The 15,871-nt window shown below is 38.8% G+C and overlaps 1 protein-coding gene across 1 annotated transcript in view; it reads left to right on the plus strand.

Moving 5' to 3' along the window:
* Positions 1 to 15,871, plus strand: part of LOC306883957 (dystonin-like) — a 174,814-nt gene that overhangs the window by 156,347 nt on the left and 2,596 nt on the right. Inside the window, exons 83-97 of the mRNA XM_079439506.1 lie at positions 80 to 274; positions 1,133 to 1,261; positions 2,632 to 2,775; positions 3,324 to 3,512; positions 3,610 to 3,739; positions 4,700 to 4,863; positions 4,955 to 5,117; positions 5,199 to 5,353; positions 5,464 to 5,538; positions 6,339 to 6,356; positions 9,013 to 9,130; positions 9,780 to 9,887; positions 10,812 to 11,002; positions 14,030 to 14,140; positions 14,969 to 15,092. Coding sequence (XP_079295632.1) covers positions 80 to 274; positions 1,133 to 1,261; positions 2,632 to 2,775; positions 3,324 to 3,512; positions 3,610 to 3,739; positions 4,700 to 4,863; positions 4,955 to 5,117; positions 5,199 to 5,353; positions 5,464 to 5,538; positions 6,339 to 6,356; positions 9,013 to 9,130; positions 9,780 to 9,887; positions 10,812 to 11,002; positions 14,030 to 14,140; positions 14,969 to 15,092 — 2,014 coding nt within the window. The remainder of the gene's footprint in view (positions 1 to 79; positions 275 to 1,132; positions 1,262 to 2,631; positions 2,776 to 3,323; positions 3,513 to 3,609; positions 3,740 to 4,699; positions 4,864 to 4,954; positions 5,118 to 5,198; positions 5,354 to 5,463; positions 5,539 to 6,338; positions 6,357 to 9,012; positions 9,131 to 9,779; positions 9,888 to 10,811; positions 11,003 to 14,029; positions 14,141 to 14,968; positions 15,093 to 15,871) is intronic.

Here is a 15,871-nt window from a genome sequence, read left to right on the forward strand (position 1 = left end):
TTCCGCTTCGGTTAGAATGCTGTCTTTGAAGGCAGCTAATTGTGGATTGGTCGAATGTATTTCTCCATGTGTACTGCAGGTGTTCCAGAAAGAGTTGGGCAAAAGGACTGGCAGCGTGCAGGCTTTGAAGCGCTCGGCTCGTGAGCTTATTGAGAGCAGCCACGATGATTCGTCCTGGGTCAAAGTTCAGATGCAAGAGCTGAGCACGCGCTGGGAGACGGTCTGCAGCCTCTCTGTGTCTAAACAGACACGACTCGAGCAGGCACTCTGTCAGGTAAGACATGCTACGCTGCCATATGTTACACTCATGACCTGAAAACATCATTTCATTTTAAATAACAATTTCCCATATTCTTTTTGACCGTTAGAATAAAACAAGCTGCTGTAGCTACTGTAAAAACCTCTATGTAAATCACCACGGTTATGACTGGCTAATTCTGATGTGAAGGAAGCTTTTGTTTATGAAAGTAACAGTATATTTATAGTGTAATGAACTCATTGTCAGAGTATTTTGAAATGCTCATTTATGCTCATTCAAAGTCATTAAAAAATCATTAAAAATAAATGCGTATATATATAAAGATTTGTAATGATTTATATATATATATATATATTTACATTTAGTCATTTAGCAGATGCTTTTATCCAAAGCAACTTACAAATGAGGACAATGGAAGCAATCAAGTATATGCAAGTACTATAACAAGTCTCAATTAGCTTAACGCAGTACTTTTTTAAAAAATTATATGATAAATAAAAAGAAAACAGATAGAATAGAAAAAGAATAGACAAGCTAGTGTGTTTTTTTTTTAAAGAAAACAAGCAGTTAGTAAATGAATAGAGTGCAAGTCTAAAAGTGTTTTTTTTTTAAAGAATAGAATTAGAATAGAGTACTAGACTTAGAGGGTCAAATAAAGATGGAAGAGATGTGTTTTTAGCCGATTCTTGAAGATGGCTAAGTACTCAGCTGCTCAGATTGAGTTGAGCAGGTCATTCAACCAGGAGGGAACAATTAATGTAAAAGTCCATGAAAGTGATTTTGAAAAAATAATTTTTAGAAAAAATGTCTTGTCACCTTTAAACTGCTCTTTGTGAATGCACACTTATAACACATCTGTACACTGTTCCTCAGGCTGAGGAGTTCCACTCCACTGTTCATATCTTACTGGAGTGGCTTGCCGAGGCCGAGCAGAGCCTTCGCTTCCACGGTGCCCTGCCTGACGATGAAGAAGCCCTCCGCGCTCTCATTGAACAGCACAAGGCAAGTTTCCCACAACAATAACAAAGAATCCACACGAGACAAATTAATCAGTGTGACGTTTACCTTGTAAAACCTTTCACTGACAATAGCATATCAGTATTTACTGGTAACAATGATGGGCCACATACACAAAAAACGAAATTGTATCTGTTCTACATTACAACATTGAGTTTAAATGCAAGTGCGTGCCAGAAGGATCGTAATCTTTCCAAGACAAAACGTGTGTGTGTGTGTTTTCCACAACCCTGACATTCTTTTTTTATTAGCTCCACTCATAATGTGAGGTAGTGATCCGTAGCACGGTCTCTCTCCATGTCCAACTGAGTAACAAAAGCCATACATGGCTTCAAATCTTTATTAACTACTGCTTGCCAGGAAAGAGTTCCCATATTTCATCTCATATAGTGTGATCTCATATTCAATATCCAAAATAGTTTGTTCCCGAGACATTATTCACGTTCACAGTTTGAGAAAGCAAACATCCTGGGAGATGTGTTTTCATCTTTGGTAAAAACGCCAGTTGCTAATGATAGGTAGTAATACATAATCTCTACATACTGAGAATAGGATGCCATCGAAGGCATACATGCTCTACATAGTCAGATTTTTGAAGTAACATTTTTGAAATAAGTAAATTAACACGTTGCATTTTAAATTTACGCCATAATACGTTTTTTACTCTTTCACATCCATTTATTTGGTAAGTAGTCATATAATAAATAGAGAATACTTGTTACAGTTATGGACTTTAGTGTTTCCTTTTGTTTTTGTTCTGCTGAGTTCTTTTGACCTAGTTTTCCCTTGTCTGATTAGTTATCTCTGTCACCTGTCTATGTTAATTATCTCGTTAGTCCTCAGTCTTATTTAAATCGTGAGTTTCTCCCCAGTGTTTGTCTGATCTTGACACTGTATGGTTGTGCTTCTTCGTTTGATAGTCTGTGGAGTTATTAAAGACTCGTTGAACTATCATCTTCATCCTTGTGCATGTGGTTTACAGCCAAATTGTGACAATACTTTGCATCAGGATCCTTTATAATAGCTGACTGTACATTTGTGCTTATTTTACTGACAAATACGATTGAAACCCTTTCCTTTCCCCATAACTTATTCTTACAGGCATCACTTGCAGTGTAGACAATTTAGCAGAATTATGTTAGTAGATTATAATGGAAGCAGTCTAGTTTTCCACATTGAGTCACAGTGCTTCCTTGCATCTGAGCTTTCTCTTGTAATGGTGAGCCAAATGCGTTTCACACATCTAACTTTGCCCAACACTCGTCCCGAGGCATTATTCGTGTCTTTGGATTATGAAGATGGGCTACTCTTTGTGTAAACATGGCTATTTAAGAATGGAATTTTGATGCATGCAGGAGTTTATGAAGAAGCTGGAGGAGAAGCGAATGGCCCTGAATAAGGCAACGAGCATGGGAGAAGCCATCCTGTCCATCTGCCACCCAGACTCCATCACCACCATCAAACACTGGAACACCATCATTAAAGCACGGTTTGAGGAGGTTCGTCTGTTTCTCCCAATCATTTTTATAAAAGTAGCTTACTAAAATTAGAGCATTAAGTTCTGCTCACTTAGTCAAAAAGAGACCATCTGAGGGACATGTGTAATGTGTAATAGATTTTACCACAATAATTGAAAGGGTGAGGAATGAAAAAAAAAAACATTTGGTTGCAAATGTAGCAGAAAAAGCAGAAAACATGTATCTGCCTCAAACAACACTTTTAAGTGTTTTTCAGAGATTTGACACCACTCTCATCTGGATCAATGAATCCAGAAACTAGTTATTTTTCAGAAGTGCTCATTTTATTAACTTCACAAGTACAACAGTTCCAGGCGGACTTATAAAACTATGTTTTTCTGTTATTTCCGAAAAGTTGTGTGAAGGCAGCCAATCAGATCTTGCCAGATTAAGGAAGTATTTTCCTGTTTAGTGTGCTACTTCAAATATCTGGGTTGGTAACCAAAAGGTTGTGGGTCAGATTCCACAGTGGATGATCCATAACTGTTAGCGCTGTGTACGGTATGATCAGATTTGTGTGTGATGGTCAGGTAACAGCCTGGGCCCGCCAGCACCAGCAGAGACTCTCCAGTGCTCTGACTGAGCTGTTGGCCACTCAAGAACTGCTGGAGAACCTGCTGAACTGGCTGCAGTGGGCTGAAACCACGCTCGGCGAGAAAGACAAGGAACCCCTTCCTCAAGAGTTAGAGGAAGTCAAAACGCTCATCGCTGAGCACCAGGTACCGTCAAGAGCTGTAACAGCATTACATAATTAGTTTCAAGGTTTACTAGTATGAATTGTAGAAACAAGCTGTTTTTGTATCTGTTGTGCACCAGGCATTCATGGAAGAGATGACCAGAAAACAACCAGATGTGGACAAAATCACCAAAACTCATAAGAGAAAAGCCACAGCGGATCCTCCGGTTCAGTCTCAAATCCCTGTTCCAGAGAAAGGACGGACAGCCAGTGAGTACCAGCATCCAATCTGAGCCCCGTCTTTTCATTCAGTTTGGCACATAAATAGACATCACAATAAACATTAAGGTGTTTTGAAGTTGACTTTATAGTAAGTGAACTAAAATAAACATTAACAAAATCTTGATTGAAAATTCTGCTTTAATATGATATATAAATATGCTAATATGAGCTTATTTAGCTTTTGTTTATGGTGAAATTAAGTTGTCAAAAGAACAAACAAAAAATATTGACCTACATTAAGTAAGATTTTAGCTTATGTCTAAAAATGGATGGTGTTTTGTATGGTATAAACTAAAGTATGGTGTGGTCTTTAAAATAAATAATCTTGTTATTTTGTTTTTGTCTTTGGGATCAATATTCTTGATTAATGTTAAGTCAAAATAAATAAATATTAAATATAATTTGAGAAATATAATTGGCTGTAACACATCAGTATTTTTCTTTGTTTTTGGTCCAAAATAAAATCTTTTTCAGTGTACTTTTATGAATACTGTGAATCCAGACACACTACTCCTTTCACAAACTGATTTTCGCCTACTATAGTAGCGAAGTATGCAATTTGGACACAGCCGTAAAGTAGACTAGTTGGTAAAGTTTTGGGCTCATAACCAAAAAGCTCTAATTTACTGGGTGTCATCTTCATCTCTGTTCTAGCTTGTGCTTTTCTCAATGAGGTTGTAGTTTTGTATTATAACTCTTCCCATGTTATTACCTCCTTAGGATGAGCCACTTGTGGTTTAGCTCTCCTCATTTAAATAACAGCATCTGTTATTAAATGAATAAATGTAAATGTGTGCCCTTGAGCTAGACACTAAATGACTAATTAATGTGATTAATTAAGTTGTAGACAAAAACATCACCAGCTTATGTAATAGTCTACCAATCAGAAGTGCACTCACTAGTTGTTTAGGTTTGGCTGATGAAGCCATTTGTTTGTTTGGTCATCAGGAAAGCGATCTCCTACACAGTCCATGTACACCGCAGCATCACAGGCACAAATCGAGACTAAGAACCCCAGAGTGAACCTGCTGGTTAGTAAGTGGCAGCAGGTGTGGCTGCTAGCGCTGGACAGGAGGAGGAAGCTCAACGATGCTCTGGACAGACTAGAGGAGGTCAGACACACATGCACACCTGACCTCACACCTGTCTCAGATTCATGTCAGGTGCCTTCACACTCATTTCTTTACTCTTATCTGCCCTCAGCTGAAAGAGTTTGCCAACTTTGACTTTGACGTATGGAGGAAGCGCTACATGCGCTGGATGAACCACAAGAAATCACGTGTCATGGACTTCTTCCGCCGTATTGATAAAGACCAGGATGGCAAAGTCACAAGGCAGGAATTCATCGATGGCATCCTGTCCTCAAGTAAGCAAAGATCTCAAACCGTGTGTTGTTTAGGTCTAAAGTTTTTCATGCTTTGCCCTCAACGCCTCTCTGGTCCTGTAGAGTTCCCCACCAGTCGTCTGGAGATGAGCGCTGTGGCAGACATCTTTGATCGGGACGGCGACGGCTACATCGACTACTATGAGTTTGTGGCTGCTCTACATCCCAACAAAGATGCTTACAAACCATTAACCGATGCTGACAAAATTGAAGATGAGGTAAATGTTATCAGCTTACTTTCTGGAGAGCTCTGCACAATCATTGGAAGCATTACAGATGACGTTTCTTGTAGATGTTTTCTGTCTGAATTATGAATTCATGTGTTTAGGTGACTCGCCAAGTTGCAAAGTGCAAGTGTCCAAAACGGTTCCAAGTAGAGCAGATTGGCGCCAACAAATATCGGGTAAGTGACAGATTTTTCATGCTTTCTGGATGAGTCAAGAAACAGATTTAGTATGGACCCTTGGCCAAGAACCCTAAGATTTTCAAAATAAAGAGACAAAAATAAAGACCCTCAAAACAGTCAAGTACTATGGTTGTGGAAACAAGGTGATGGATGAAATAAATAAATAGTTTATTAACCTAAATTTGTCATTTTACAACAAAGGTTATCTAGTTTTCTCAGAAAATGCGATGTAAAATCAAAAATATTTTGTGACGATAACTTAATTGTATGCAAACAGTAATTGTATGCAAAGTTCAGTCAAACATTGGCTGTATCCAAATTGGCCCTGATTCCTTGTATCAAAGCCGATATAAGGAATGTTTTGAGAACATGAAGTCTGGAAAGTTGGCAGTGTTCCACAGACCCCTGTTAAACTGCTCCTCTACCCAAACCTCTTTGCCCCGACACTACTGTTGCCAAAGAGAATGACTTTATTACATTTTTACGTGCCATTGCATTTTTCAGTCTCTCAAATTTGAAAGTTTTAGGGTTTTCCCCCGGTCCACTTCTCTCCAACACTCCTAATAAACTGGTCCCGTAACATTTGGTCACGGTCAGTCATTCTACAGCTGCCAGTAATCTGAGGGAATAATAAAGGTGATTATGAATACATATTTCCTCTGACTGGCTGGAGGCCTGTAACTGTGCCACTCTGAAGAAAAGTTGTATAGAACTTTGTTTCCTTATTGTAAAAACCAAAAAGAGTGAACTGATATTTACTAATGTTTGTCTTTTTGCTGTTTTCTCCCCAACATCAGTTCTACCTTGGAAATCAGGTATACATGCATAGTGCTTTTGAAAGATTTGCTTTTTGTTTTTTCTGATTCACTGTCACTGTGTCATTGAATGCCCAATATTTAAGGCTGTCTTAAACTCACAAGCGGATAAGCACATTTAAAGAAGTTTTTAACTCTCTTCCCAAAGCCAGCATTTAGTTTGTGGCATGGCTGTAGGCAAATCTCCAATGGCATTGAAGCACAGTGGCTTGAGAAAGTTACTAGTGCAGGTCTACTTCCTTAATACTAAATGACACCAAAAACGGTTTAGTGCTGATATGCGCTTAATATAACTTATGTTGTGAAATAGTGCCCTGAGTAATTTTAAGGCAGATTAAATTAAGTCTGAGTTAAACAAACACAAATATTTGGAAAATAGTTTCTAGTCAACATGAAATCAAGATTGAGCATTACTCAAAAAAATAAATAATAATAATACTTTATAGTGTTATAAATTTTCCCCCATCTTAAACAGCTTATCAGTTGAAAGCCAAATCATTTATTAATAATAAACAATTCTAACTCATTAATGCAGTTTGTCTAAAATCTCGCTAGCAGTTAATACAGTAATTTAATTACAGTAAATACTGTGTATGCAGTGATAGCAATCAATTAGTAAAAGGGGTTGTGAATGTTTCATGTTGACTTGTTCTACAGACGCCCAGCTTTTTGGGGCATTTTAGGATGTTTTTATTTTTAGATTCAACTATCTGCTTTTGAGTTCAAATGCATTTTCCCCTGCAGCACTGCATTCTGCTTTTTATTATAATTTGCGACAGCTTTTGCAGCATAACACAGTACGCTTGCCTTCTGCTACCTGCTTAATTTACTTGATCTTATTTGAGTTCTGCTTTATGAGAGCCTCACTTCTTCTTTTAACCACAGTTTGTGGCCAATGTTCAAACAAGCCAAAGCTTCAGGAGACATTTTGAGCTGAAAGATGCATGATTCTCCCGATATAAATCACATAAAATCATGAGCTACATGCTTTCTCAGGGTGGTGTTTTGGGAAGATCCTTGACTCTTTTATCGGGCAGGCCATGCAAACCTCATGTTTTTTCTTCCTTTGTATTGAGAACTTTATATCACATCAACTGAAACCATTCTTTTGACAGTTTGGTCTCGTTCACTGCTTACATGACCCCTTAATCGCCGACGAGAATATAACAAACAGGGACAATCAAAATCTAACCCCCCATCTACACGTTGCCGTTTTGGAAAGCTGTATCCTGGTAAATGGTCATTCTTAAAGCCGTTTGTTGTGATTGACTATTTCTCTTGATCATGCTTCAAAATTCATCTTCTCCTCCCCCAATCACCAAATTCACCAGTGGTTTCGATTCATCCTGGGTATCGCTTTGAGAATCAAGGGCTTGCAGGCCAGAGAGATGCTCAGCGGGTGGCCATCAGTGTGTCGGTCATGTTGAGTTTCAGCGAGTCGATCTCAGCCATTCTTCCATATTGTGTGTGGTTGGAGTCGAGCATCAGTGTCAACACACGCATCCTCTATGAGAATGGTAGTTTGTAGTTCTAGACGGTGCAACTTCTGTATGTATTGTTGGTTTGTGGAAAAACTTTGGTATATGGTATGATTTATTTTTTTGAAAAGAAAGCATGAGGCCATAATTTTCTGTGCTGTGAAATCCGTATGCCCTGGCCATATCCAACTGGCGGCAATCATTTGGACGCAACTCATTTGGCTTGTTGTTTTCTTTAGCTCCTATCTTTGGCATGGAGGATGTAGGGGAATGCAGCAGAGTTATACTCAAGTGTTCCCCTACATCTCTGTGCCAGTGCCCATATTTGTATGAAAACGGAGCCTCAGCCAGAGGGTGTAGAATGCACTTATAGCACACCCTAGTGGACACACTGATCACAGTCCTGTCCACCTTGTCTTAAAAGTGCACTAAGTAACTTTGTCTATTGTAATAAAATTTCACACATAAAGAAATTAGTATATCTGACAAATGTTTAACATGATGTTCACTCACAAGATGAAATAGAGTCAGTTGTATCCTCCCCCCTTATTTTAAAAGTGTGTATATATTATTAAAATATATATTTTAATGCTTATATTGGACATTTTTGAATGTGGAATACATTAGTCATGGGTGCCAGCAGATTGAATATTTCTGCAATGGTGTTTTATTATGAAAATCTTTCACTTTTGCTTGATCCACGCCCACAGGTGGCAGCATAAGGTCTAGAACCACTGTCTAATCAGCCAGTAACACAACTCTGAAATGACTTTGTGCACCTTTAATGACATATAATGAACCACACCACCACACAAGAACTTTTTCATGATCAAGCTTAAATTAGCACAAAACCACAAATGAAACCAGTTGGATTGACCACTCATTTCATGTCTTCTGGAATGAAACCAATGTTGTGTCTCAATCAAAATTAGTTTTGATCAAATGGCTCAGCAGAGCAACAAGAGGAAGCCAGAGATAAACAGAACAGAAATAGCATCTAACTGGGACTAATAATCTTGTGATTTGACTCACTGTTTCCACCACATGTTTGATGGCTAGTTTTTACTCTTTTGAAAAGTGTGTTACAGCGCCCAGGTTTCTGATGTTGCTCTGCTGTGTGCCGGTCACAAACATGACTGTATTTCGGAGGAATGACTGTGTTCTCTGTTCGTGTTCAGTTTGGAGATTCACAGCAGCTGCGGCTGGTGCGGATCCTGCGCAGTACAGTGATGGTGCGGGTAGGTGGTGGTTGGATGGCCCTGGATGAGTTCCTGGTGAAAAATGACCCCTGCAGAGGTAATATGTTGTACTCATCTTCGGCTTACGGTGTTCAGACATGTCTTTTAAATCCACTGATATTGTGAAGAACAAAATAGTTTTGTTCCCACCAAGACATTATGTTGCAGACACAAAGATTCTGTTCCAAAAACGTAGTTGAGTTCTCTATGTAGACAACATTTGAACAGTATCATTATTATGCTGCCTTCTAAGATACCTTGTTTTGGCCAAATTCAAAAGCAGTGAATCCTTTGTGGTGAAGGCAATCCCATATAGCACTGACACCAGCTTTGTTCAGTACTGAAATGTATAGTCAAGTCTCATTTAAAAATGGACTACTGTGTCACTTGTGAGGTTCCATTTCAGTTCAGATGCTGCTTTATGGGAGGCACCTGCCAATGTAGACAATAGAAAGCAATTCAGCTCACTAGGTTTTGGAACAGAATCTAAAATTCCCAATAATACAATTTTAGAGTTGAGAATGTTACTGATGGATACTCTTATGTAGGCTGTAATCATTTGTTGTGGCTGAATCTTTTCTTCCTGTGCACTAATTTGCTGTGTATAGGAGTCTTAAAGCTTGCCGGTCTGTTCCCATGAAGCATTTCTTTCAGAATTTCCCTTCTCCTGCTGATTTGTTTGTAAACCCAATTATCGTTTCTTCTAGTTCACCACCACGGGAGTAAAATGTTGCGCTCGGAATCAAATTCTTCAATTACTCAGTCTCCTATAGGTTGGCAACTCTCACACTTTCTCTCATTGCTCCATCCCAGTGGTATGTGTGCATCCCAGTGTGCGTGTGTGTGTGTGTGTGTGTGTGTGCGCTGCAGTGATCCCTGAATGGTATTCTCATTAACATTAATCTCACGCTTCCCTTTCCATCGTGCTGTCTGGGACTGTTTTGCATGTGGTTTTGTGTTGCGTCATGTGTCCTCTCTTGCGTTCTCTGCATGTGCTTATTGTAGCTCTGTTGCAGTGCAGTGAAACTTGCTCGACAATCTCATCTATGGAAGATATGAATAATTCATCACATTAAATGGAGCTATACTCAACAAAGCAAATATTTCTTGCTAAATTGTTTTTCTGAACTGCAGTCTCTGAAGGTTAATCCTGTTATACTATACATTTTTCTGCAGCATCGATGTATTTATTTTTATACTATATATTTTTGCCAGTGATGTGAAATGCATGCAAATCATTCCCTACATCAAACCAAAGCACAAAACTCTGAACTGTGTTTTGCTCATTTGAGTGGGTGCCCATCATTCCCCAGCCTGGTTAAAAGATCAGAACCTTTAAAATGGCTTTTTGAAAAAAGTTCCTGAAACTTGTTTTGAAGGAATGTTTTAGGTTCAGAACAAGTTGAGCTCTGTGAACAGCATCTGTAGTTTGCTGTTGATTACCACTAAAAATGGCCTTGCCCCTCAATTTCAATCAAACTTGTGAACAAATTTGTTTGTTTGCAGTAGTCACTGTGGAGTGATTAAATTGATACAGACAACTTCAGATCAAGTAATAAACATTTTAAGTAAATCGACTTGTAATAGTTGGTACAACAGATGTTGGGCATAGACCTCAAGTTGAACTAAAGCCATAGTATTCCTCTGAATTTCAGAGGTTTATTTTCTGAACCCATGTTAAAGGTTTTGCTGTGGTCTTGGCTCCAGGCTCATTGCACTGATTAATGTCGTTCCTCCAGCTAAGGGCAGAACCAATGTGGAGCTGCGCGAGAAGTTTATTCTCCCAGAAGGCACCACCCAGGTGATGGCCAGTTTCCGCTATAGAGGTCGAAGGTCACGACCGTCCTCAAGAGGCGCCTCACCTAACAGATCCAACTCTAGCCACTGCTGCCCCGCACAACCCAACCCACCTGGCTCCAGCACACCCAAGGTATGGATATTGTTGATTAGGGAGTACAGAAATGTGTAACTTCTGTGGTTTTGTCACATTTTCCTGCCACCTATCATGAAGCTTGGTTCCAAAACCTAGTGAGCTGCCTTGCTGTCCACTGCCTACATAAGCTGCTTTTCCACCGAAATTCCCTGGAACAATTTATCCCAGGAACTTTTTTCCCTGAAACTTTTTTTTTCTCCAGACCTGTTGCTGTCTGCATTTCCATCGCAGCCTAAAGTATCGTGAAGATTAGGCAAATAGTCTGGTAATGTAGGACTGTGCGCGACTTCTCCTCCCAGTCCAGAGCTGTTTCTCAATACCAAGTACGCAAATTTCAGACTTGAGTCCTAGGTAGGTCGGACTTCGCAAGTTCGACTCAGGAGTGTGAACTACCAGGGATGGGACGAAGCAGTTCTGGTAATTCTGCAAATAAAACAGCAGTGTACTTAATAATGTAAGTCAGCTCGCCTTGGCAACTGCAATTTTCCTCACTGTATTTACAATATATGATAACAAACACCACTGCCTCTTTTCATTTTCATTTAAACATATTAATAGCTGCAGAACTGTAGTTCCGGGAAAGTACATATATTACAATGAAACAAAATATTATATCAAACAGCATTGCCTCTTTTCATTTTCATAAAGCTATAAATACATAAATAGATATACATTTGTATATAAATATATTAATTTATGAAACATAACTTTGTGCTCAGCCAAAATGATATGACCTGGAACAAATAATAGATTCACGAGACCAAAGATTATCTGTTAGATTTACCCAAAACAAATTATATCTCATGTTTAAGCACTACAGAGACATCAGAGCCAGCGGCAAATGTCAGAAGGACTAGCCGATTTGAGGCTGCTCCCAGCGGGTTACATGTGCACTAAGCCCGGTGATTGCCTGGAGCTTACATCTCCGAAATTAGTGAAGCACATTTTTAAATAGGCGCTGTCTTTATAAATAAACTGCAGATTTGAGTTTTAAACAACTACATTCTCGCCTGAAATACTCTTAAAACTACAACCCGAACTCCGGAAATGTTGGGACATTTTTTTAAATTTGAATTAAAACGAAAACTAAAAGAATTTGAAATCACATGAGCCAATATATTATTCACAATAGAATCTAGATAACATGACAAATGTTTAAACTGAGAAATTAAAAAATTTTATGCACAAAATGAGCATAATTCAGAAAATGAGCTCATTTCAAATTTGATGCCTGCTACATGTCTCAAAATAATTGGTATGGGGATATGTTTACCATGGTGTAGCATCTCCTCTTCTTTTCAAAATTTTTTGAAGACGTCTGGGTATCGAGGTTATGAGTTTCTGGAGTTTTGGTGTTGGAATTTGGTCCCATTCTTACCTGATATAGGTTTCCAGCTGCTGAAGAGTTTGTGGTCGTCTTTGACGTATTTTTCATTCAATGGGGCGTCAAATGTTCTCTATAGGTGAAAGATCTGCACACACAATTCAGCACCCGGACTCTTCTACTACGAAGCCATGCTGTTGTAATAGCTGCAGTATGTGGTTTTGCATTTTCCTGCTGAAATACACAAGGCCTTCTCTGAAATAGACATTATCTGGAGGGGAACATATGTTGCTCTAAAACCTTTATATACCTTTCAGCATTCATATTGCCTTCCAAAACATGCAAGCTGCCCATACCGTATGCACATATGCACCCCCATACCATCAGAGAAGCTGGCTTTTGAACTGAATGCTGATAACACGCTGGAAGGTCTCCCTACAAATTAGCCCGGAGGACACAGCGTCCATGATTTCCAACAAGAATGTCAAATTTGGACTCGTCTGACCATAGAACACTTTTCCACTTTGAAACGGTCCATTTTAAATGAGCCTTGGCCCACAGCACACGACAGCGCTTCTGGACCATGTTCACATATGGCTTCCTTTTTGCATGATAGAGCTTTAGTTGGCATCTGCAGATGGCACGGCGGATTGTGTTTACCGACAGTGGTTTCTGGAAGTATTCCTGGGCCCATTTAGTAATGTCAATGACAGAATCATGCCGATGAGCGATGCAGTGTCGTCTGAGTGTCCGAAGACCACGGGCATCCAACAAAAGTCTTCGGCCTTGTCCCTTATGCACAAAAATGTCTCCAGTTTCTCTGACTCTTTTGATGATGTTATACACTGTGGATGATGAGATTTGCAAATTGTTTGACGTTGAGGAACGTTGTTTTTAAAGTATTCCACAATCTTTTTACACACTCTTTCACAGATTGGAGAGCCTCTGCCCATCTTTACTTCTGAGAGACATCCGGTTTTTAGCTACTCATGTTACAGACCTGATGTCAGTTAACTTAATTAGTTGCTAGATGTTCTCCCAGCTGAATCTTTTCAAAATTCCTTGCTTTTTCATGCCAACTTTTTTGAGACCTGTAGCAGGCATCAAATTTTAAATGAGCTCATTTAGTGGATAAAAGTGTAAAATTTCTCCGTTTAAACATTTGTCATGTTCTCTATGTTCTATTGTGAATAAAATGTGGCTGTGCATGTACAATGAACCCAGCACTTTATTTAGATCCTGGTTCCTGTGGTGGAAACACACAGAGTACCAGCCCAAAGTCCCTGGTTCCTGCGGTGGAAACGGGTTTATAGGCAGCTGCTTTGTAAGGCAAAAATCTGATTGAAAATAGCATATAGCATTGCACTTTATTGCTAGTCTAACTTTTTTATTTAGACTAAACAGTTTTATCAATATTTAGTAGTAGTCATTCAGTATTGAATGAATCATGTTTATCTTTTAAATTCATCTCATTGTTTGAATCGAATGGCCAAAAAAGTTGTTTTGGAAGGCAGCATAAACATGTTTTGTCAGGAGTTTATCTGTGACATCTGCCTTACATAGGGTGCTCACTAAGATTTGGAACAGAGCCATAAATAGCCCCATCGTTATTTGTTGATATATAATTGTTTCCTGTATTGTCTGTCTTTTTTTCTATTGCTACCCTTCGTATGTGGTTGATCCACAATTATTTCTCACAGACACCCCAACATTTAACCCGCAATTATGATAAACCCTGGCTGACAAACAGCAAATCAGCTACTCCTCTAAAATCATCTGACTCCTTTGACAGCCAAGGGTCATCCAATGAGGTATAGTGCTTAAGAAATGAGTGACAAATCCCCATCTAATCTCCGTCTCCTGCTCTTGACCTCTGTCTCTACCTTGTTACTGATCTAATTGCTTCCTGTGTGGATTTGGGATTGAGTTCAATCTCTTTCTCTGGCTTTGCAATGATGCATGGAAGTGGTCCGTTATTAAGGCGAATGTGTTTGTGAATGTGCTTCGGTCCTCTAATTCTGATCTTTAAACCTCTCTTTCGCGAAGGGCATTGTGTGATTGTCTTCAATTAAAGTCTTAAAATTGTCTTAATATTAGCTTAATATACAAAGCCTTTTCTATAAATCAACCTCTATCTCATTTTTCAAGCACTAACTGAATAATGAACAGTTTTCTGTCCTCTTGTCACTAAAACTCAATGCTTGTAAGATCTGTTCTACATCCAGAACTCTAAATGGTTTCTTTCTGCTGATGTGCATGGCTGAATTTGATTCAGTCTAAACAGTATACTGTAATTTTCTTGTCTGTAATGCATTTATTTCATCATTCTGGCTATGTAGTGTACACACAGCAAAGATTTGGGATTAACAAACACATTCAGTTGTGGGAGTGATATGAAATATGTCACTCCTAACCACCTCTGTCAAGTTTCTGTTTCAGTCTGGATTTCTGTGTTCTGTTATGTCAAATGATGTGTTTGAGTACTGTTTCTTTGCCAGCATGTTAGAGTAGAAACCCACTGGTTATATCTGCATCTTAGAAAGCTCTTCTTGGTTGCTGTTCGCAAACAGTCAGTTATCTGCCTCTTCATTGTCCTGTTCTAACTGGCCTATTCATTTCTGAATCATGACATCTTTTAGAACACCCCTATTCAGGGCAGCAAGCTTCGTCTTCCAGGCTATTTGTCGGGAAAAGGCTTTCAGTCGGGAGAGGATGGATCCTTGATAAACGCTGCAGTCATGAAGGCCAGAGGTCAAGCCATGGGTGAGTCGGACACACCGTCTGTTCTTCATAATGTTTTGCTGCTGCTACTGTGCGATATACTGAATATTGACAAAACACTACATTGAGTTTATTGAACTCTGTCTCTTGCTATTATGAGACTATATAGATCAGTTTTGTTGGATCAAATCTGTCAAGTATTCAACTATGTTTCAACCCACTTGTTCTATTTTATTCTTTTATTATCTGTGTTTTTGTCCTGTCGTTGCCATTCTGTTGCACTATGGAAGCTTCTATCATGAAAAGAAATTCCTCACATGTGTAAACATGCCTGGCAATAAAGCTCATTCTGATTCCAAAAAAGAATACAGAACAAACTTTTTACATATTATGTAGGCCAAAAAAAACCATTTAGTTAAATATCACTGTCCAATATGAATAATAATATGTGACTATAATAGGGCTGCCCCAGGCCCCCAACTAAAGATGTTTCTAGTTGAATAGTAGGTTGTCCTTTTAATCCATTAGTCCACTAATCGCATGTTAATGACATTAATTTAGTTACGTAATTGCTTGCATTCAAGCACACTCATAAAGCTTGCTGCAAAGTACTCACAAAAGTAATGGTTATGAATGTGTTGGGAAATAGCCAGGAGATATAATTTTTTATTAATAAACTGGTGTTTATCACTGTATCAACTGCAAAGATGCTGAATTTCTAGCTCTGCAGCACAGTTACATTCCTTTAGAAAGAAACGCACTTTCCATACTGATTACACAATCACAGAATTTATGTTTTTGATTCGAATTGGTTCATTTTA

The sequence above is a fragment of the Barbus barbus genome (assembly GCF_936440315.1).
Source record: "Barbus barbus genome assembly, chromosome: 18".
NCBI lineage: Eukaryota > Metazoa > Chordata > Actinopteri > Cypriniformes > Cyprinidae > Barbus > Barbus barbus.